This window comes from Carassius carassius, chromosome 47 (assembly GCF_963082965.1).
Source record: "Carassius carassius chromosome 47, fCarCar2.1, whole genome shotgun sequence".
Taxonomy (NCBI): domain Eukaryota; kingdom Metazoa; phylum Chordata; class Actinopteri; order Cypriniformes; family Cyprinidae; genus Carassius; species Carassius carassius.
This window is the reverse complement of record NC_081801.1, coordinates 20,512,854-20,535,104: the sequence shown is the minus strand read 5'-3', so window position 1 is coordinate 20,535,104 and position 22,251 is coordinate 20,512,854. Positions and strand designations below refer to the sequence as shown.

Below are 22,251 nucleotides of genomic sequence, written 5' to 3'. Positions count from 1 at the left end.
ACATTAGACAAAGCAAAAAAGAAAAGAAAAAAAAAAGGCATTCTTGATACAATTAATTGTATATTCAAGCAAAATATCATAATAAATCATGTTTGTTCTCATCAAAAACACTTAACCAAAAGAGTGGATCACAAAGAAACTGGCAATTGCAAGCAATTATAGAATATATTAATGTTTGCTGCAAGCTGGGAAATAAAACAAAATAAAGCCATTACATGATATATTAATGTTCAATATTTAATTTCCAAATATATATACTCCATTTAATTCTGCACAACTTCATTATCTCTCATTTAATCGAATGTATTTGGGTAATAAGTTCTACAATTTTCCCTAGTTGTACAACAGTATTGTCAGAAAAATTCATCCTGATTTCAATTATACATCCAAACGCACACCCCACAAATTGAACGTACCTCTACACAAAAGCACCTTTCATTAAATGAAAGCTTAAATAAAACAGTATTTAAAAAAAAAAATTTTTTGAGCAAAAACAAAAAAACTACTGAGAGAGCATGAGATACAGCATAAGAGGTTCTCATCCTTATGATCTGTGAGTGACTTAACAGTAAACTAAAGTTAAAACATGGATGCATTGTTTAATGTGGTTCTTGGTCATTGCTACATAATGAAATTAGCATTTTCAAAAAAAGTTATCTAGAGAGGAATATATCATGCACCATGCTGTAGTCACCAATCTAGAAAAATCCAAAGTTTGGGAAAAAGCAATTATAACGAACATGAAAACCCCTGAATAACCCAAGCATTACATACATTAAACTTGTCCCCTTAAAGTCATATGAAGAACAGCTTGACCATATAACTTAAGCAAGAATGTTTGCTTAGAGGTTTACAGTACAGTCTGATATGCATGTTAAAGGTTATGAACAATATGGACAGTAAATTATAGCAGAAGTACAACACTTCATGTTTGGCTAGAATACCATAAAAAAATCAGGCAAAGGCATAAATATAAAAGCAGGAAGTGGTAAGCCTTGAAATATGATGACATACAATGATGAATATGTAACAGTACTTTCCCAATAATAACAATAATAATGTCACTTTTAAAAACCAGCAACATCAGTGCAGTTCTGGTTTAAAACACGTTCACTTTGGCAAAGAGGCAAGCAATAAAAATGCAAATGACACCCTTTTCTACAAAATCTGGTTGAAAATGAACAAACAAAAACTATATGTGCTAATATTTTATTCTATAGTACAGTAGCAGTATTTAAACACTTTTGACGGCTGCCAAAATATTTGACATTTTACATGTGCTTCTCAGAACACACGCAAATAAAGACATCACTGAAAAAAAGTAAAATAAAAACTTGTGCAATATCACAAGTGCTTAGAATTCTGTGCATGTTCAAACAAACTTCTAACCCATTTTCATGGAGCTTTTCACACGTCCTTGACATAATATGGGATACATGAAGCTTTTTTCACATGTTGGGCCTTCTAAGCGTAACAATTTCTGAGCAGTTTTGAATTAAATGTGACAAACTTGCACAAGAACAGACTTAGGCTACATTGAAATTGGCTCATGTTTTATGAATAAGGCCCAATGATCTCAACGATCCAGGATATGAGGCCACACATCTCCCTTTACTAGTTCCTTTGGTATTAATTTGGGCTGCATGCAATTTTGCAACATGCCAATTTCTATCATATCTGCAGTCTACAGATGAAGCAAAATACATACATCACTGAAGCTGTGTCTGCATGTTAAATAAGGACAATGTCTAATTAGGAGTGCGTGGACCTCAAATATCCCTGCTTATATTCAACAACTGCATTCAGTTCTACACTAAACTATTGCTTTGCATCCCCCACATGGCGGATGTGTTTTTAGTAACTTATGCTACAATTCTAGACTCCCAATCCAGTGTAGAGAAACTATGCCTCGTAGTTTCCAGTTTTCGCTATAGCCCTTTACCTCAAATATTCACCAGTGCTGCTCCTATCTGACCAAGCATATATGATGAAAACACCACTGGGCCTAAGAACATGGCGGGGATGGACAACATAGCTGCCAGGATTGAAACACAAAGCATTTAGGTTCAAAAACAAATATGTTTAAATAGGTCAAGTATGTACAATGCAAATGAGAACAAAATACATTTTCATTCTTAAATAAAAATACTTATAGGTGCGTGACGGAGAAGGGATGGTAAATGCTGAAGGACAGAAGCCCCAGACACATACACACAGCTCTACAATGGAAGCTTCTTCAGCTGCTCAAAGGTGATGAAGAACTGAAACTTAAGTCAAGGATCACAAGACGACCATTACAGACTCTGTAATAATTTTGGACATTCTGGCTGTGTGAGATTTTGTTGTTGACAGACTATATGAAGTGCAAGTTGTAAAGGCTCTGCCCTCTTCTGGAAAGATGGGTGTGGAAGCAGCAGCTAATTTGCATTTAGTTAAACACTATGTTTTTGACATCAAAGTGGTGCAAATTTGACATGCTATAATAAATGATCTCTGGGGTTTTTCTAGCTGAAGTTTCACAGACACATTCTGGGGACACCAGAGACTTATAATACATATTGTAAATGGAAGCATGCATAATAGTAAAGTAAATGGCTATATTTAATAATATAATACTTGTGATATATTTAAGGAACAGTTGTTCCAAAAATTAAAATGCTGAAAATGTACTCACTATCAGTCCATCCAAGTTGTAGAGGAATTTGTTTCTTCATCTGAACAGATTTTGTGGATTTAGTATTACATCACTCCGCAAGTAAAAGTAAAAAATATCCTTATGGTGCCCCTGATACAGTGTATGCTACCTGCGTTCAGCTCATAATCTCCTTTCTTCGTGTACAAAAAGTATTCTATAAATTATTTGCGGTTAAACCACTGATGGCAGATGGACTATTCTGACGACATCTTTCATACTTTTCTGGATCTTGACCGTGTAACTTACTTGGCAGTCAGTGGGACAGTCACAAGCCTCCAAGTTTTCATCCAAAATATCTTAAATTGTGTTATGAAGACGAAGTATCCCTTTTAAGTTCCTTTAACATCTTAATTCATTTATTACAGAATCACAGCCTTTTACTTTACAGGACATTAACTGATGGACTGGAATAGTGTGTTTTATATTAGTGGAATACTGTGTATTTTTTTTTTTTTTTTTTTTTAAATCAGACTCTCATTTAGGTGGCACTCATTCACTGCAAATGATCCATTGGTGAGAAATTTTGATTTACATAAACTGAAAAATTAGAGTTCATTTTTGGATGAACTATTCTATTAATGCAAACACACTTACACAGCACATTTTTTGTGGCTTAAGTGTCCAAACACTTTTTGTCCATGTATAAAAACAGCCAACAAATTGGGGGGCAATTATATGCGGTCAATTAAAACGGGACAGAAAACGGTGTACTAACTGTAGTAAAGAAAATGTCTCATGGCTTGGGTGAAAACGACAGCTAAATTCATATTGTAATATGCTGACCTCTAGTGGATGAACTATTACTACTATTACATTACAAAACCAAGGACATTTTTAAGTGCCCCATTATGCCACTTTTAAGGTTTATTTTGTTTAATTGTATAATATTGTTTTGTGAGTCTCCTACAATAGGATCACATGCATGCAAAGTAAAAAAAAAATGCTTTAGTATTTTACAAATATGCATGTAACCACCTAATTTTCCACTATTTCCACTATTCGTTCGAAGCAGTTCTAAGATTCAATCTCTCTAAACGCCCACCGCCTTAGTTTCGTACTTTTGAATGCTCGATAGAAAATATAAACATCTGTTAATTATTATACTTGTGATTCAGTGGAGCCAGCTGGTCCAAATAAACAGGATACTGAGCCACATTTCAAGAGTAAAAATTTAGTGAAACTCCCAGAGTATGAATATTTAATGGATCAGTGGTAGAGCTAGCAGCACAAAAGGTTGTGGGTTCGATTCCCAGGGAACACATGTTAGGTAAAAACAATGTTAGCCTGAATGCACTGCAAATCGCTTTGGATAAAAGCATGTGCTAAATGCATAAATTTACATTTTTTAATTTAAATCAAAACATTTTATTGTTAAAGGATACAATTATGTTCCAGGGCCCCAGACGAAGCCAGTTGGGCCAGAAGCCTTTATAGAGAGCAAAAAATCCTTCATTTTTCCAGGTCTGCATGAGTCCATCCAGCGTACCCTTGTACATAGGGTTACCCGCGAGCACACGTTGATTCATCATACGTGTCCTCACCACATCCACTGGGTTGGAGGCTAAAGCACCTGCCAGACCACACGCGAAACTGGAACTAAATAAACAAAAGAAACTACATGAATCCTCAAGAAGTCAAAGTTTGTGCCGTATTAATAAATCAAATTTTGAATTAAAGCAATTACTGGTAGAAATGCTCACATGAAATGAGTTAACACAGTGTCTCCCATGAGGCCTGAATGAATCAAATGCTTCTTGGTGATGTCATAGACTGGCAGCTCTACACCCACCACGATGGCCGCTCTCTGTGCTGTAGGAATTACACCCTGAAAACAATGTAGACAACAAAGTATTAAAGCAAAACCTATAATGTGTTGCATTTAAAAAGCTGGAATGCTAATGAATAACTCAGACAACCTATGGCCACATATTTTAAAATCTCAACACCGATGTGCAAGATGAGACATAACGAAAGCACTCACCCTCCACAGGCCTCGCGTGCCTTCAGTCTGGTAAATGTTGATGAAATTAGACATCATGCTTCCCTGTAACAGGCTGCCTTGAGCCTGCATGCGAATCTGAAAAGCAGAAGAACATAAGAAAAAACAAACTCTGTGATCTGTGTTGTAAAAACTAAAATTGAGGTTAAAGCTAAGGCCAGAAACACATTTAATGCAAGTTTGTACACAGTGCAACAGGCATACATACTAAAGCATGGGCATCTGAACTATTGTATGTGGGTGGGACAAGACCTACGATATTCGACCCATTCACTTTTAAAATCTCTAATTCAGTTTACAGTTCTGTTCCCTTTTCAGAGTGCCATCAGTCAAATCCATTCCATTTGAGGAATGCCCTTATGAATTAAACTCCATTCTGCATTTTAGCTACAGCCTTGAGATCCACACTACTGCCACCTCAAATTCACTCTACTTGGCTCATTCGGAGTCCATTTAATTAAACTCCATTCTCCGTTTTCACCACTCGTACCTGAAGAACTCCTACGACACAGCATCTTGGCATATCTGCTGCTCAGGGGTCTGTTCTTTGTTTGTAGATAACTCCGTTGGCTGAATTTTATTTTTGATGATTTGACAAGATGCAGGATTGTTTGGTTCTTTGAAGCTCATCCTGTAGTTGCGGTCATATCAACAGGTCCGTTAGCTCAAACCTTCTCAGGAGCAGCCTTATTTCATGTAAACCTAGGAGTTGTGATCGATCATCAGTTAAGCTTCACAGACCATATTGCTACAACGACCTGGTCCTGCAGATTTGCCTTATTCAACATTAGGAAGATTGACCCTTCCTGTCAGAGGAAGCCACACAACTTCTTGTCCAAGCTCTTGTTCTCTCCAGACTGGACTATTGTAATGCTCTCCTGGCGGGCCTTCCTGCATGTACTATCAAGCCTCTTCAACTGATCCAGAATGCAGCAGCGAGAGTTGTCTTTAATGAGCCTACTTCAATCTTATGTGCCCTCCAGAAGCTTGTGTTCTCCAAGTGAACGACGCCTTATGGTGCCTAACCAAAGAGGTTCAAAATCGCTCTCACGGACCTTTTCCTGGACTGGTGGAATGACCTCCCAAACTGAATTCGAACAGTCTTTACTCATTTTCAAAAAACATCTAAAAAGGCACATCTTTTTCGCCAGTACTTGACCAACTAATACTAGCACTTACCTTTTCTTCTCTATACTATTCTTGGAGGAAAAAAAAAAATCATAGCTACGTGTTCTGTCCTAGACTAACTGAGACTTGTCATGGCACTTGTATACTGTTGTTGTTCTCTAGTTTGTCTGATTGCTTCTATTGTTCTCATTTGTACGTCGCTTTGGATAAAAGCGTCTGCTCAATGATTAAATGTAAATGTAAATAGGATTAGTTTGTATTGTTTGAAGTGAAGGTGATGCTGAAAGTCTGTCCCAGCCGCTGCTATTTTCTTACAATTGTACCTTTATTAAACCAGGGGAAAATTTAAAGGATGATCATTTAAAAATTACTTTGCAAATAATTAAAATGTTGCATGATCTATAATAATGCACACAACCAATTTTACTCATTAAGATATTTATTCCTGAAGGAATTGTATTGCAGTCAAGCACATATTAACTTTACATGACTGGTCAATTTCTTGGTCAATATTTGGTATGTGGCTTATATATATATATATATATATATATATATATATATATATATATATATATATATATATATATATATATATATATATATATATATATATATATATATATACATATACACATACATATATTAGTATGATTTCGTAAGTTTGTATGCATTTCATTTATTTTCATTTTGATCAATATCTATTCATGACTTTTAATGTCATTCATGATTGAAAATTATTTCATTGAAGATTAAGAGAGCTGAGTATAATATTGAAAACAAATATTATTACATAGCCACACAAAAACTACATTTCACATTTTTTAATTATTATTTTATAGCAAATAACATATTTCATTGACTAAAAACATGTATTAAGTTACAAAGATACAAATTATATTTCAAATAAATATAGTTATTTTGAAAATTCTATTAATCATGACTTGAATGAAAATTTGAGTTTAATTACCTTTAGCACATCAGTTGGATTTGCCAAAGAAGATGACAAAACTCCAGACACCACACCACAAAACACATTAATCACCATAGTCTCATCTGAAAAAAATAGTAGCAATTACATTTAGAATGTCCTTCAGTATGTTTCATTAAAAATAAAGAAAGAAAAACAAACACACACACACACACAGAACAAAAACAGTTTAACAATTCAACAATGAATCAGTAATTAGGCAGAAAAAAATTACAGACAACAATCAAACGCAGAATAACTCATTTAAGAATCACTCAAAAAGCCCTTTTTTTGTAAGTAAGGTCTTGTTTCACTATTTTAAGATGTAGCAGCGAGACTTTATAGATCAAGGCACCAATGACAAGAGAGATGAATGTAAAAAAAGTGTGTGTATATTATATATATATATATATATATATATATATATATATATATATAGTACAGACCAAAAGTTTGGACACACCTTCTCATTCAAAGAGTTTTCTTTATTTTCATGACTATGAAAATTGTAGAATCACACTGAAGGCATCAAGGGCTATTTGACCAAGAAGGAGAGTGATGGGGTGCTGCGCCAGATGACCTGGCCTCCACAGTCACCGGACCTGAACCCAATCGAGATGGTTTAGGTGGTTCAGGAGTGTGCAAAGCAGTAATCAAAGCAAAAGGTGGCTACTTTGAAGAACCTAGAATATGACATTTTCAGTTGTTTCACACTTTTTTGTTATGTATATAATTCCATATATAATTCCACATGTGTTAATTCATAGTTTTGATGCATTCAGGGTGAATCTACAATTTTCAGTCATGAAAATAAAGAAAACTCTTTGAATGAGTAAGGTGTGTCCAAACTTTTGGTCTTTACTCTATATATATATATATATATATATATAAAGTGCTGATCAAATTTAGAAAGATAGAGTAGTTCCTTGAACAACGTGTCCAAAAGTCAGAAAAGCCATTTAGCTTGGCCAGAAGAGTCTAAATACAGCCTGTTCAATACAATAAAAAACGACTGCAGGCCTAGCTGTGGCCTTTCTTTATGGCAAAGATTCAGGTAATACAGATATTGTTTGCAGAAAAGAGAAGATTTTTTAGCATGTCAGATGGAAATTGCTGGCACCAGTACCAGATACGGTAATGCTAGAGACGTGTTTGTCTGCCGCTTCAGCATTTTTTGTTTGGACCATAAATTAGTGATTGTGGTTACACCTTGTTTTGTAATCCAGAATTGGTAGAGCTAGGGTTGAGTCGTAACGGTGGAAAAAGTAGCTAAATGCTAAATAAGGGTCCAAAAAAAACAACAACTATTCCTTAAAACCCTGTTATGTACCAGACACCAGACAAGCAACAGCCTCAGGTGAGAAAACAGAATAAAGTTCCACTGAGGTTTGTTCCTGCATGGCAATCAGGCACATTTGAGCTTCATTTTACAATATTTAATGTGCTCTATGTATGTGCTTTGATCAGTGTTTATATGAAAATAAAATCTTAAATTTACGGAAGTCCTAAGATGGATTATTACTTTTTTTTTCTTGTTTCATACTACAAAAAAAAGCTAACAGTATTATCATAATACATTAAAACAGTTCTTATGATTATTTATGAGATGATACAGCATATTATAATGTTTTTTTATAATGCATTATTCATTCATTATAATGCCTTAATATCCTTACAATGTATTATAAAAAAATCTGTTTGTAGAACCCACAAAAAAAGTATGTATTTCTGATTTGTAAAATCTGTTCTGCTAAAATCTGAAATTTCATTTCTTCTCGAAAAATGTTTCTCATCGAGGGAATGGTAAAGAAACCAGAACTGTAAGAGAATCCTAATAAAAATCATTACATTTCTTACCATTCATTGCATTTGTAGCCCTAATCCCTATACAGATTGAGGAGTTATTTGTGGAGTAAAGTGAGAAGAACAAAAAAAATTATGTGCCCATAGAATAAATTTGTGGAATGGGACCTTGATCCAAAAAATTTCACTGTGAGAAGATCTACTCATCACAATGGTACAAAAATACAAACAAATATTGTGACACTCATTGTGATCACAGCTTGTTAGGACTAACTCAAATTAGCCCATAAGAGACAGAATGTATTGTTCTTTGCAACATGCCTAGTTGTAGGCATTGCGGCAGTGTTAGGTAGCTAATTAAAATGTATTCTTACAAGTGAGTGATCTGAAATTTGATTATAAGCAACTATTAATTACTAATGCATATCCACACAAACACTACTCAGTCATGACAACTAAATAAATACTAGACTATGTAACTATGTAGAGTATGTTAACAGTATTGCTTCTCTAATCTAATCTATGGATGCTAATCATGCATTTGCTCTCTCAAATATTAATAATGGTCTCATATTTAAAAGACTAATGTGCTGCTGACAGAAACATGCCATACTTTTAAATTTGGTTACAAAGCAAATGTGACTGGACGTGTGCAACAGGCTTACATCATGCTGTATGACACGGTAGTGACTAATCTATATCACTAAACACATTAAGGCATAGATAATTCTCCGGAGACAGTTCACTCCCTATCTCACAGAGCTTCTGTTTAGTCATAAATTAAGTTATCATCTAATGAATACAGTTTGATAAAGTTAAATAAGATATGTCTAGACATGAATGATTGCGAAATCCAAATAAAATGCTGAAATTTCAGGACAGCTAACCTTACAAAACTGGTTCAGTGAGTCAAACATATGATTTCAGTGCCATGACTGATAATAGAAACTCACGTGATTTCATTGAAGATATCAACAACAAGTGGAAAACGGGATGTTCTCTTCTCATAATGTAATGTTGAATGGAAAAGATCCTGTACAACTTCAACAGTATCAAAGCATTCATCCAATAAACCCACCTTCTGGATGACTGACAAACAGTTTCTTTAATGTGTTATATGTACCGATCTTGATTGTCCCATAAGAAGCTTGTCGGAGGACTGCAGGAGAAATTCTGTAAAAAAATAAAATAAAATAAAATCACAACTTCAAGGTCAATGCTTTATTTCCATACTGAGAAGACAAAATATATGCAAAGTTTGGTTCAAAGAGGTTCAAGTTCAACAGTAGTTTCTTTCACAAGAAAAGCAGTACATGAAATTTGATTCTTTTTTTAACAGAAATATATTTGCTAGACGACTACAGCATTGTCCCATTTCATAACTGAAATTTAGACAAATATCCTGCATATTCAATAACTTTTTTTTTAACAGTACTACAGTCACAAAATTACAACACTTTAAAAAAAGGATCTCCCACCGTCCGTCCTATAAATTCAGTTCCAGTCCTGCTCCAGCACACCTGCCTGCAATAATCAAGTAACCATTGGGACTAATTAACTCTGAACCCTTAAGTAACCCTGGAGACTTGCTCTTTTTGACTCAGGAAGAGCTGAGACTGGATGAGTCCAATTCACAAATGAATCATCCTGTAAGATTTGCAATCATCCTATAAAGGTTCACTGAAAAGAATCCTTCACAAATCAAATCAAAGTTCAATCAAAAGTTCAAATGCTAACAAAATAGGAAATGACAAACTTACTAACTGTAAGCTTCTGGCCAGAAACAGAAACACATTAATATGCGAGTTGATGGTTTGAAAAACAAGACGCTCAGTGACACACAGACAGCACGACTAAGCTAAACTCAAACGACTGCAGTCTTCTCATGCCAAAGCAGTGGGCCAGTTTCACTTGACTCAGCTCCTCTACAGACCCATGTGAATTAAATATCATCTATATTTAGAGTTTATTACAGCTACCAGCTGTATTTAAAACCCTTGAACCACTGCATGAGTTGCAAATATTCCTTTATAACGGAACACAACCATGATCTTCAGAAAGTATACAGTTAAACACAACAACACTGATGCTGTGCAAATTAAGCATTTCTTGTCATATTCAAGTAATCTGCACTCACCCAGAGTACAATGCCCGGATCCCTTCTTCACGGCCAATCCTCAACAAAGCGTGGAACATTCCCCGATATCGGACCTCCATACAGTGCGTCTGCCCTTGAACCTGGAGCCGTGTTTTTGTGAGATCAATGGGAAACGTACCTGCAAGATTTAATCATCAAATGATCAATGGTGATTTAATAATAAAATCTTATATACTTTAAGTATACTAGTACTTTATCTACAAGCAGCCACGGTTGTGAATGTATATTGTATAATATGTGTCATATCTATTGCCCCACCCCCATTTCAGACACTTTCACTGTACACTGTGTGGTGGGAATATAGTTTTATTTATATTCTGCAATGTTATGTTGAACAAGAGTGTTCTTGCATTAACAAATCAAGGCTAATTTCAGTCCCTCCATGTGGCAAATACAATGACTGATTCAATTGATACAGTTGTACAAATCTATATAAGAGTATATTTCAGTACAACAACTAATAGTACCAGCAAATAGTAATAATAATAATAATGATATTACATAATTATAATAATGTTACTAATAAAAAAAGTTATAATGCATATATTTTATTGTTTAATTTTAAGTGTGTCAAAAAGCAGAAACATATTTCAATATTAAAGTTATTAGACATGCAAAGAAAAATAACCAGTTAACTAATATATATATATATATATATATATATATATATATATATATATATATATATATATATATATATATATTATATATATATATATATATTCTCTCTCAAATATTAAGATGCATTATGGCACTTCCATTTGAGATAATAGTTTGTATTAACAGCTTTAATGAAGAAGTGATCTGTAATAGATGACGAAGATGATGTAAAAACAGCAGGTGCACAGACAGACTCACCGAATTCTGCGACAATTGAGGCCATTCCCCCATAGACAAACGGCTTCCAGTTCAGGTTTGCCATTTCTGTTGCGGCTCCTTCGGCTTGATGGAGTCCTATTAAAAACAGCAAAAACCCCAAATAGGAACAGACCAGCTGTTTTAATCTCACATTGTACAACATAGCGCTACCCGTGTGTGTTCAAGCCTGTCCTGCCAGATGCATAGACAAATCTGCACCGGAATAAGACGAACAGCATTAAAGATTCATTGCAAGCGCCACAGAAAATTTGCGGAAATTCTATTGGTTGTAAACGCTGTCAATAATTTTGTCGGCGATCCCGATTGGTCAAAATTATCTCATGTTCCACCTACTTCCGCCGCAAAGGAGGTTGAATGACAGAAAGCAAAGTATCGCCTATTTTGATCAAACCGTGTGACATTTAACTTTTTAGGTTACAGTTTAAAATTAAAAATAGCAGCTTATAGTCACCGATATAAATAAGATGTGCCTATGTTGTGGACGTAGCATGAAAGATCGCTGTACTTGGTTCCGTATCGAACTGCTAACGGCTTGCACAATAAACGTTAACGTTAGCCAGGTAACGTAAGAGCAGAACTTCTCTCACCATTAAAAAGTACAAAACTGAGTAATCACGACATTCTAGTTAATATCATCTCGTGAGCTCACATACCTGATTCTTGGTGCTTCAGTCACCTCTGTTATTTTATTTTGGACTCCATCATCTCGACCACATGTAGGATCACAGTACTTTTCGCAGTCAAACTCCAGGAGTGCATACGGCATTCAGTTTACCATCACGTGTCTCTAGCAGGAACTAAACTCGCCGCGACCGGAAGTTCCGGCCCCGAATTTTGAAAGGGACTAGACTCCTCCACCCCCTCCCCTTTTCAATGTCACCCTGCCCAGGGGAGCAATCGCTGATGTAATCGTTGATGTTTGTTTTGATTTCATGTAGTGGCCCTCATACACGTATGTTTTCATTTATTAGTTCACTAAAAATAACAAGAGTTCAAAAAAACTGTTGTAAACAATATTTAGTAACTTTTACTTTTTTTCCACTATATATATATATATATATATATATATATATATATATATATATATATATATATATATATATTGATTTCAAAGAAGTGAAACAATTAAAAAAATATATTTGCTAGTGCTACCTTTACCAATAACATTCAACATGAAAAACATTCAGTATGCAAAGCAGATAATTTAATTATCTGTAAAAAATGTAAAAAGACACATACAGTATGCAAAGCAGATAATTTCATTATCTGTAAAAAATGTAAAAAGACAGATTAATCTAAGCCACTTTTAGATCCCCTTACAACCTCACGTTTCCTTCTTTCATTTTACACTTAGTCTATATAACATAATCTAGCTTCTTGCAGTCTACTTGAAGACACTCTGAAATCTTGCTCTCTAGCGCTGAACTGAGGAGGGTCTCCTGTCCCTGATGAGCATCAACCCTGATCTTGAGGTTCACTCACTTCCTCAAAAACTTTCTGCCCCTCCAAACTGTTTTGCTAAACAATTTTTATTCCTGTGCCCTCATGAAGGCAACATGCCTCTACAATTTTTGGACAGGTTTTTTTCCCTTTTTTGAAATTTTCTCACTGAAAACAAATGATACACATTATCAGACATCTCTAATATAATGGTGCTACACAGTGTATAATTTATATACATATATTTATAAATATCTAAATAAAGTTGTAAATGCAGGTAGTAAGTAAGATTCTGTAAAATATTAGTAAAAACACAAAAAAATGTTGTCATTAAACACTTTCACTGACCAAAGTTTACGATTAATGGTACAAAAACACAATGTTTTCCTTAAAAATGTAAGTTATGTTTACAAAGACATGCATGGAGCTGAAATATACTGTAATAAGCATTATTACATACATTTTTTCATTTTGCCCACATTAAGAAATGGTAAAATTTTTTATTCAAGGTTAGCTTGTGTTGTCTGTAGTTTGCATTAGTTTTTGTGGTGCCATACCAATTAAACCCATATATATATATATATATATATATATATATATATGTATATATATATATATATATATATATATATATACATAAAATTATAATAAGTTAATTTATGAAAATAATCTGCTCTACAAAACAATTTGTAATGTATTTCTTTGTAAATTAATGTAACTGAATCACAAATCATTTAGAGTTTGTAGTTCATTTGCTTAATTCTTTCTCAGTCTATCATTCAGCATTCAGTGAGGCTAATGTAATGGCCTTGAGATTAGCTTTGTGCACATTTCGTATCTCGCATGTTGTAATGCAAGCAAGATTTGTCCATCTATAACAGGACTGTGCTCCTACTAATACACACCAGCATCATCCGCAAAGAACACCTCAACCTGCAAAGAGATCACATAAAGTGTCATTACCTTCCATTGTAAATCTCTCTTATAACTTTTTATGGATCTTTATAGACCATACATTTGAACACACAAACTCACTGTGAATAAGATGCACCTTTTAATGATGTTCTCAGGCTCAAATGACCAGAGTTTTATGTCAGTAATGCTGATTTCATAAAACATCTATAGATGTTCATTGTGGTTTCACCTTCCCTCTGAGTCAGTTGTGATGTCACAGAGTGGTGCGTAGGAGCCTCATCACACGCTGATACAGCTGCTGAACCACTGATAACAGATTTCTGCAGCACACAAAATATGTTTTGATTTACAGTTATTCATACACAGAATTTACACAGCATTTATTCTATTATAAGGTATAATTTACCCTTTCAAAATAAAAACAGTAATTTACTCACTCTCAAGTTGTTACAATTTAAAAATCTATTTGACTTCTTCTGAAACACAAAAAGTGTTTTTGTCCATACAGTATATATCTTGTGTGGACAAAAACAGCTGAAACATTGAAAACTCATTTGTAATTCTCATTTGTAAATTGTTTAAGATAAAAAGGTCTGTTAAATGAATAAATGCGATTGTTCAAAATATCCTTGACAATTAAGATGAGATGCTTTCATAGTTCCTGTACCCATTATGATCTTCTATAAATGCCTTTCAATTTAAAATCTGAGGCATCATAACCTTGCTTGCACTCCTTTACAATCTTATACAAAGAAGAGGATCCGGTGTCCTGGCAAAAAATTCAGTAACATAGCATATCACTCGTGGGATCGGTAGCTGGTACAATATATTGTTGTTTAGTATAATATGTCTGAGATTATTATATATTTATTTATTTATATATAAATCCCAAACCCAAATGTCCCCTGAACCCTACAGACTAATTTAACAAATCCATAAAAATAACCAAAAACTCACCGGGCACCATTTGACACGCAGTTGTTTCTGTCCGGGTGAAGGCAGAAGAGTGATGCCAAACAGTACTCACAGCACAGCAACATGGAAAGCAGCCTCCTCTTTAAAGACATCTTCTGCCCAGTGCTCTCAACAACCTGAACAATCTTTAGTATTCCTTTCAAAGAGCCCAAGATGTACCTTATTTGGGCAGCACAAGTAAAGATGGCCAGTGATGTGTAGTTGAGGGATGGGCACAGTTTGGCACAAATCACATCCAGGAGCTTTCTGTGGGCAGAGTGTAGCAGTGGGCACAATAACTGCTGACCAAAATCCGCTTTCAGTAGCAGTGAACAGTCTAGTAGGGGTGAATAACATTGCTACATTGTTGACCAGTGGGAGTCTGTCTTTACTGTGTAGCACTGTCAGATCTTTCCTCGGTATGGACGACTATGTGCAGATTGTTAAAAGTCAATTATACTTGTGTGGTTTTAAGTCCATTGTACTTGAGGGCTTTGACTCATTCTCATGACTCCAGAGGGAAGTTGAAGAGGTCATTCATGTGGAATTAATGTGACTGATTTGTCTTGGTCCCAAAATATATCCATATATGTGCACTGACCCTGACTCCAATTATAAAATGTTAAAGGGTTTGGATATGGTAAATGTTTTTTCATTCTTCTGTTTATTTTTCAGAGTTTGTTCACTCATGAATAATCACAGTCATGCTGTTAGTGTCCAAGCCCACTTTTCAAACCCAACCCCCTCTTCATGTTCATCAGTTTCTCTTCCCCTTTTTAGTTTGTTCAAAGTTAATAGACTGATGCTGGAAGAGAAACATCTCAGATTTACCAACAAAACGGACACAGGCATATCAACTCATTTAAAATGAAAGAACTAATCTTTTGTCCTCATCCTGAAGCCATCCAAATCTAAAAGATGCATTAAAGATCCAAGAATGACCACTGGGAATCCTTCTTCTGGACTTCAGATGAAATATGTTCTCCGTTAAATTTATTGGACTTCTCCACTATGAGATTGGATTTTCATGAAAAAGGAGTTCATCTGCTTCTCATCACTTTTTCAGGCAAGGAACACTCTTAGACATCTGAGAAGTATCCTGAGAATATTTAAAGGATAAAGATTTGATCAATATCCATTATCTTTGCACTTTAGGTGGTGTTTGAGGACATTACCCCCTTCTATGTAAAGCGTTTTAAGTGACCAGAAAATTGTTATATAAACATAAGGAATTATTATTATTATTATTTAGTAAGGTAAGGTTGTAAATTCTAAATAATCACATTTTCATGGATATAGCCACCTCCAGTAGGAAGTATGTTCAGATGGGACCTGGATGACAGCCAAACAGAACAAGGGGTGGATAAATGAAAGTACAGCAGCAAAAGAAGGAATATGTTATGTTTTTCCCAATCTGAGAAAAGAAAATCTACATTTTCATGTCCATTTCTTCCTCTTGAAACCATCAGTATCTTGGTCAACTTTGAAAAAAATAAATTACATTTGATGTAACATTGATCGCTTAGAACATGACTCAGGAGACATCCTTGGAAACTATGAGGGAGAACTATGAAGTGACATCACCCATTCCACAGCTCACAACCCCTGCTGTAATAGAAAGTGAAGTTGTGGCCATGGGCTATATTCTTAGTGTTGGATCCATTTTGATTATCTCCACCAACCTTTTAGTCTCCATTGCCCTGGTCCTGCTCATCCGCAAGAGGGGCTACCGGAGTTGGTGTTTTGTCTTAAACCTATCCATCGCGGACATCCTAGTTGGCATGGCAATCACTGGCATTGCCACTGATGCTCTCAAAGGAACCACAGCCTCCATGGAGAAGGACATTTGTTTGTTGCGCATGACCTTTATCATTGCACCCTCTGCAGCCTCCATCCTAACCATGTTCTTGATCTCACTGGACCGCTATGTAGCTATAAAGTTGCCTCTGCGCTATTTGCAGTTAATGAATAATAAGATGATTGCTGGGGCTCTGGTTCTCATCTGGCTCATCTCGATGTCTGTGGGATTTTCACCCAGCATTTTGAAACCATTGCAGAAGGAAGACTATCACAAGGTCTGCACGTTCTTCTCCGTCATAGAGCCCAAGAGCATTATTGTGGTCTTCTGCCTTTTTTTCTTTCCACTGCTCTCTGTCTTTATCTATTTTTACATGGACATCCTGAAAATTGCATGCGGCCACCAAAAGCGCATCCATGCCCAGCAAGCAGGGTCACACTTTCTGACGTCTAGTCATTACTGGGGTCACGTAAAAGCCCTGCGGACTGTCGCCATGCTAGTTGGTTGCTTCACACTCTGCTGGTGCCCTTTTTTTGTGGTCAGTATTGTGCAGGCATCATGTCCAACTTGTAAACTCTATCACATTTTGGAGAACCATCTCTGGCTGTTGGGACTCTCAAACTCCCTTATAAATCCCCTTGTTTATGCCTGCTGGCAGCGAGAGGTGAGAAACCAGCTCTGTGAGATCTTTGCTCATATAAAAGTCAGGTTGTGTCTTGTGACACATTCTGAGACAGCAGACAGATGCCTCACAGACCACCCGACTGTCACTCAGGCAGTGATGTTTTGTGACAAGATGATAGCCACCCCGTTAAACTGCAGTAGGTATTTCACAACTCCCGAATAACATCTGGAAAATATTTCCAATATATTGGGAATGTCCTTTCAGTCCACTGACCATAGGAAACTGTAAAAGATCTACAAAACTGCTACATCCCTTAATGGATGTGAAGCCCAGTGCATTTGCCAAGTCATGTCAGCATTATTTATATAGTGCTTAAAAAAAACAGATTGTGTCAAAGCAACTGAAAAACATTAATTAGGAAAACAGTGTGTCAATAATGCAAAATTACAGTTAAAGGCCGTTCATCATTGAATTCAGTGATGTCATCCTCCAGCTTAGTTCAGTTTAAATAGTATATTTGCAATCATTTGCAATCAAGTCAACGATATCACTGTAAATGAAGTGTCCCCAACTAAGCAAGCCAGAGGCGACAGCAGCAAGGAACCAAAACTCCATCGGTGACAGAATGGAGAAAAAACCTTGGGAGAAACCAGGCTCATTTGAACCTTTAGAAATTTTACAGATTAGACAAACATATTTCATAAGGTATAAAAATAAAAAGTTTGTTTAACCACAGCATATTTTGTCATCACTTTACTATGACTGCATTTAATTTTAGTCTATTAATATCTATCTATCATATATATATATATATCTCAGTTGGCCTATATCAGTTGAGGGGCCAGTTCTCCTCTGGCCAGGCGAAACCAGCAGTTCATTTCCAGGCTGCAGCAAAGTCAGATTGTGCAGAAGAATCATCAGTTTCCTGTGGTCTTGTCCCAGTGGTCATCTGAGACAAGGTCTTTACAGGCGATCTGTATCTGGGGCTCTAGGTGTCCTGGTCTCCGCTGTCTTTCAGGGCTGTAGAGGTCCTTTCTAGGTGCTGATCCACCATCTAGGCTGTATAGAGACATGATGGGGTGACCGCAGTGACCCTCTGATCTGGATACAGACTGGATCTGGTGGCTACCGTGACCTTGGAATAAGAGAGAAACAGACTAATATTAGCGTAGATACTATTCTTCTAATGATGTAGCAAGTACATCGGGTGTTATGGGAAGTGTTCCAGGGTTCCAGTTAACCTAATTAATGCAGCCTAAAAATCCTTTAACGGATTTGGATATTAGAAGTGTATTAGTGTGTTATGTGTAAAACAGGTCTTTAATCTAGATTTAAACTGCAAGAGTGTGTCTGCCTCCCGACCAATGTTAGGTAGGTTATTCCAGAGATGATCTGACGCCCGCAGTTGATTTTGATATTATCAAATTGCCAGAGTTTTGAGAATGCAGCGGACGTGGAGGACTAAGTAATAAGCAATATTTTAAAATCTATACAGTGTTTAATAGGTAGCCAGAGCAGTATTGACAGAACCAGGCTAATATGGTCATACTTCCTGGTTGTAGTAAGAACTCTAGCTGCTGCATTTTGAACCAGCTGGAGTTTGTTTATTAAGTGTGCAGAACAACCACCCAATGAAGCATTACAATAATCTAACCTTGAGATCATAAACTCATGGATTAATATTTCTGCATTTGACATTGAGAGCATAGGTCGTAATTTAATGAGATGGAAAAATGCAGTTTTACAAATGCTAGGAACGTGGCTTTCTAAGGAAAGATAACTAATCCTAACTGATGACGAAGAATTGACAGAGCAGCTATCAAGTCTTAGACAGCGTTCTATGTTATTACATGCAGAGTTTTTAGATCCTATAATTAACACAATTAAGAAATTACTCGTCATCCAGGTTTATATATCAACTATGCATTCTGCTAGTTTTTCAAATTGGTATCTTTCGCCGGGTTGCATTCACTGCCACGAATTGATGGCGGTCATATAAGTATGATTTAAACCATGCAATGTGCTTCCATTAATGCCAACAAATTTTTCTTGTCTATACAAAATAATGTTGTGGTTAATAGTATTGAATGCATCACTAAAATCCAATAGCACTAACAGAGAGCTACAACCATGATCAGATGATAAGAGCAGGTCATTTGTCACTCTAAGGAGAGCAGTCTCAGTACTATGATACGGTCTAAATCCTGACTGGAAATCCTAACAGATACCATTTTTCTCTAAGAAAGAATATAAATTGTTAGAATGCTACCTTTTGTAGTATCTTGGACAGAAAAAGCAGATTTGAGATCTGTCCAAATACAAAAGATGCCGATTTATTTGCTTTCCTTTCCCACCTGCAATGAACACATTATTTTCAAAATATAACCAAACCACTAAGTTTCCATTTTTTCCAATTTTAAATGACTGTAAAAAATTTAACACTATTTGTTTATGTTTCTAGAGGGATTCTCATCATCATTGTCATCTTGCCCACTGGGGGTTATAACAGAGCCCATTTATTAAGATTTATAAGGCAATGTTTTCTGTAAAAAGGTTTCCTGCAATATTCATTGTGAACAGCACAATATAAATAAATTATAACAATTCAGTTGACAATGTTTCTCTTCTTGTATATCTACCATTTGTCACGGTTGGTAAACCGTGATCTCTGGGTGTTTGCACTTTGTGGTGAAGTCTGTGTGTTTCGCGTCTGCACTGATTAGTTTGTGGGCGTCTCCGTTAATTGTCATCAGCAACAGCTGTCACTCATTACTCATCTCCTATATATTGGCTTGTCTCACGTCTTGTGTTTGTGAGATCGTTGTTTAATGTCGTGTACCCTGTTTGTCGGCTTCAGTGTTGTCTGCGTTGGATGTCTGTGTTTTCCCAGAACCTCATCCACTCTACGCACTACCACTCAGCTACAAACACTTAACTCGCGTTTGTTTCCAGCCTTTCCTTCACCCTACCGTCACACCATTGCAGATAAAAAAAATAGAGATTAGCTTTAAATAAAAACCTATTTTAGACTTAATATGAAGTAAATATATTTTAATATATTAATATTTAATATTTTAACTTAATATTTAATATTGACCTAAACATTAATATCACACTTACATAAAAATATATATAATGTAGCTATTTGTAGTCCCCACAAGAGGACATTTTCCAGAATGTTCTGATTCAAGGAAGAAACCTATTCTGTTAAAAAAGATAATTTCAAAAGGAAGTAATGTCTGCCACCCTCATGTACTGTACTTCTTCAGGTGAATTAAATAAACATTTAATGGCCAGTGAGTTTAAATGAACAACTACACAACTTCACAAAGCTTAATAGCCTAAGTTTTAAAGTTTAAGTTATATAAGAAACATTTCTATATTTATTTTGAATGTTGATACATTATATGTATCTAAATATTTTAAACACAAGCACATGCATATATATGAATTGCAAAATTCATCATTATTAATAGTGTTTGTGTCAATCTCCTGCTTTCACCTCTGTATGAGCTGAATTACAAATATTTGTAATAGAATGTTAAAATGTAATTTGAAGACATTTTTTCAAGATTTCAAGTTGTCATAAGTGTCCCTGATTGAAGAATCATACATTCTTATTTATGTAATCACATTAATCTTATGATGCTGATGCCACAACAGAATAACAATACTGGAGATGATAAACACTATATATATATGTGTATATAGTGTATATATGTACATATATGTGTGTGTGTGTGTGTGTGACAGAGTGAAATATATATGTCTATGTAATAATATTTGAATCCATTTAAAAAGGTTAATCAAGTGTAAATATGTTATTTTAGTAATTTTGTGTTAATCGGTGATCAATTAGTTTAGTCCAACAATTCTGCGATCGATTGCTGCTGCCTTGTCAACCAGTAGGGGGAGAACGCTACTTGGGAGAACTCACAGTGTTCCTCCATTACACATTAGTGATGGGAAGTTCGATTCTTTTCCACGAACCGGTTCTTTTCACGGACGGTTCGATTCAATAAACCGGTTGAAAAAACCGGTTCAGCGGTTCTTTTATGCTCGACGTAATGACGTCATTGGCGATGACGTAATGGCGTCACGTCTATCAAACATTCAAATATATAAAGTCAGTAATCATAACTTTAGTCAGTTTAAAACCTCATAATCATGAAAAGTTTACAATTAAGTTTTGCAACAATGCACCCAAATACAGTAACAGCAATAATGTGCATACAAGGATTTAAGTCTTGAAGATATAAAGTAAATAAATTAGGTGTCATCAGCGCAGAAACCATGATCCACTTAGCATACATAATCCATTACGATGTATTTGTTATCATTAAATGAACTTACATTTCACCAGATTGCCCTTCATTCAAGCCCTCGGTTTACCCGCGTTCATAACATTAGCACAGAATCAGTTCAGAATCAATCACCAAAAGAACCAGTTCGGTTCAGACACGCAGTGAGTCAGTTGGCTTCACGCTGAATCACACATGCGCAGTATCATCATCTCCTCAGTTCTTGAATCGGACGCGTCCGAAAGAAACATTTTTCATTTCAGTGTACTGATGATCCGAAAACCGATGCAACCGGTTCTTGACTCGAGAACGAGAATCACTCTAACCGGCACGTGCTGCAGTTCAGTATCATCAGCTGCTCTACTCGTGTTCATGTTCTGTTTACTACAAACTCAATTTGTGAATGTGTCATCATTAACTATAAATACAGTACGGATATTTCATAAATCATCCCTTATTCCTATTAAACATAGAGTCTTTAGAGTCTTAATTATATTGTCCAACTTCCCTGAAAACCCCTTTTGGCCTATACATTATCTACAATATATAGATTAGAAACATTCATCTAAAAAAAAAAAAAAATCACACT

General features: G+C 35.5%; 2 protein-coding genes across 4 annotated transcripts; one reads left to right on the top strand and one right to left on the bottom strand.

Moving 5' to 3' along the window:
* Window positions 1–951: 951 nt before the first annotated feature.
* Window positions 952–12,443, bottom strand: slc25a14 (solute carrier family 25 member 14). 3 transcript variants are annotated; one of them, XR_009428679.1, is made up of 9 exons: window positions 11,609–11,724; window positions 10,730–10,868; window positions 9,671–9,765; window positions 6,790–6,875; window positions 4,677–4,772; window positions 4,396–4,520; window positions 4,078–4,291; window positions 1,943–2,261; window positions 952–1,668 (listed from the first exon to the last, which is right to left on the bottom strand). XR_009428679.1 is itself a non-coding variant. In XM_059541812.1 (9 exons), the coding sequence occupies exons 2-9, from the start codon at window positions 11,670–11,672 to the stop codon at window positions 2,220–2,222; spliced, it is 861 nt and encodes a 286-aa protein (XP_059397795.1). In that variant the 5' UTR covers window positions 11,673–11,704; window positions 12,283–12,443; the 3' UTR covers window positions 952–2,219. The 3 variants fall into 3 exon arrangements, 2 of the variants coding, with proteins under 2 accessions (XP_059397795.1, XP_059397794.1); XM_059541812.1 differs by adding an exon at window positions 12,283–12,443 and having other exon boundaries at window positions 952–2,261; window positions 11,609–11,704; XM_059541811.1 differs by having other exon boundaries at window positions 952–2,261.
* A 3,303-nt stretch (window positions 12,444–15,746) lies between these two features.
* On the top strand, window positions 15,747–17,583 carry LOC132130856 (glucose-dependent insulinotropic receptor-like). The gene has a single exon (XM_059542696.1). The coding sequence runs from the start codon at window positions 16,468–16,470 to the stop codon at window positions 17,581–17,583; it is 1,116 nt and encodes a 371-aa protein (XP_059398679.1). The 5' UTR covers window positions 15,747–16,467.
* The last annotated feature ends 4,668 nt before the right edge of the window (window positions 17,584–22,251 follow it).

Bases quoted from the DNA above. Each gene is read 5' to 3' on its own strand.
- slc25a14 (XM_059541812.1), bottom strand. From the start codon at position 11,672: ATGGCAAACCTGAACTGGAAGCCGTTTGTCTATGGGGGAATGGCCTCA. The intron at 10,869-11,608 runs GTGAGTCTGTCT...TAAATCTTGCAG, and splicing joins CTCAATTGTCGCAGAATTCG to GTACGTTTCCCATTGATCTC. The intron at 4,521-4,676 runs GTGAGTGCTTTC...CATTGTTTTCAG, and splicing joins GCACGCGAGGCCTGTGGAGG to GGTGTAATTCCTACAGCACA.
- LOC132130856 (XM_059542696.1), top strand. From the start codon at position 16,468: ATGACTCAGGAGACATCCTTGGAAACTATGAGGGAGAACTATGAAGTG.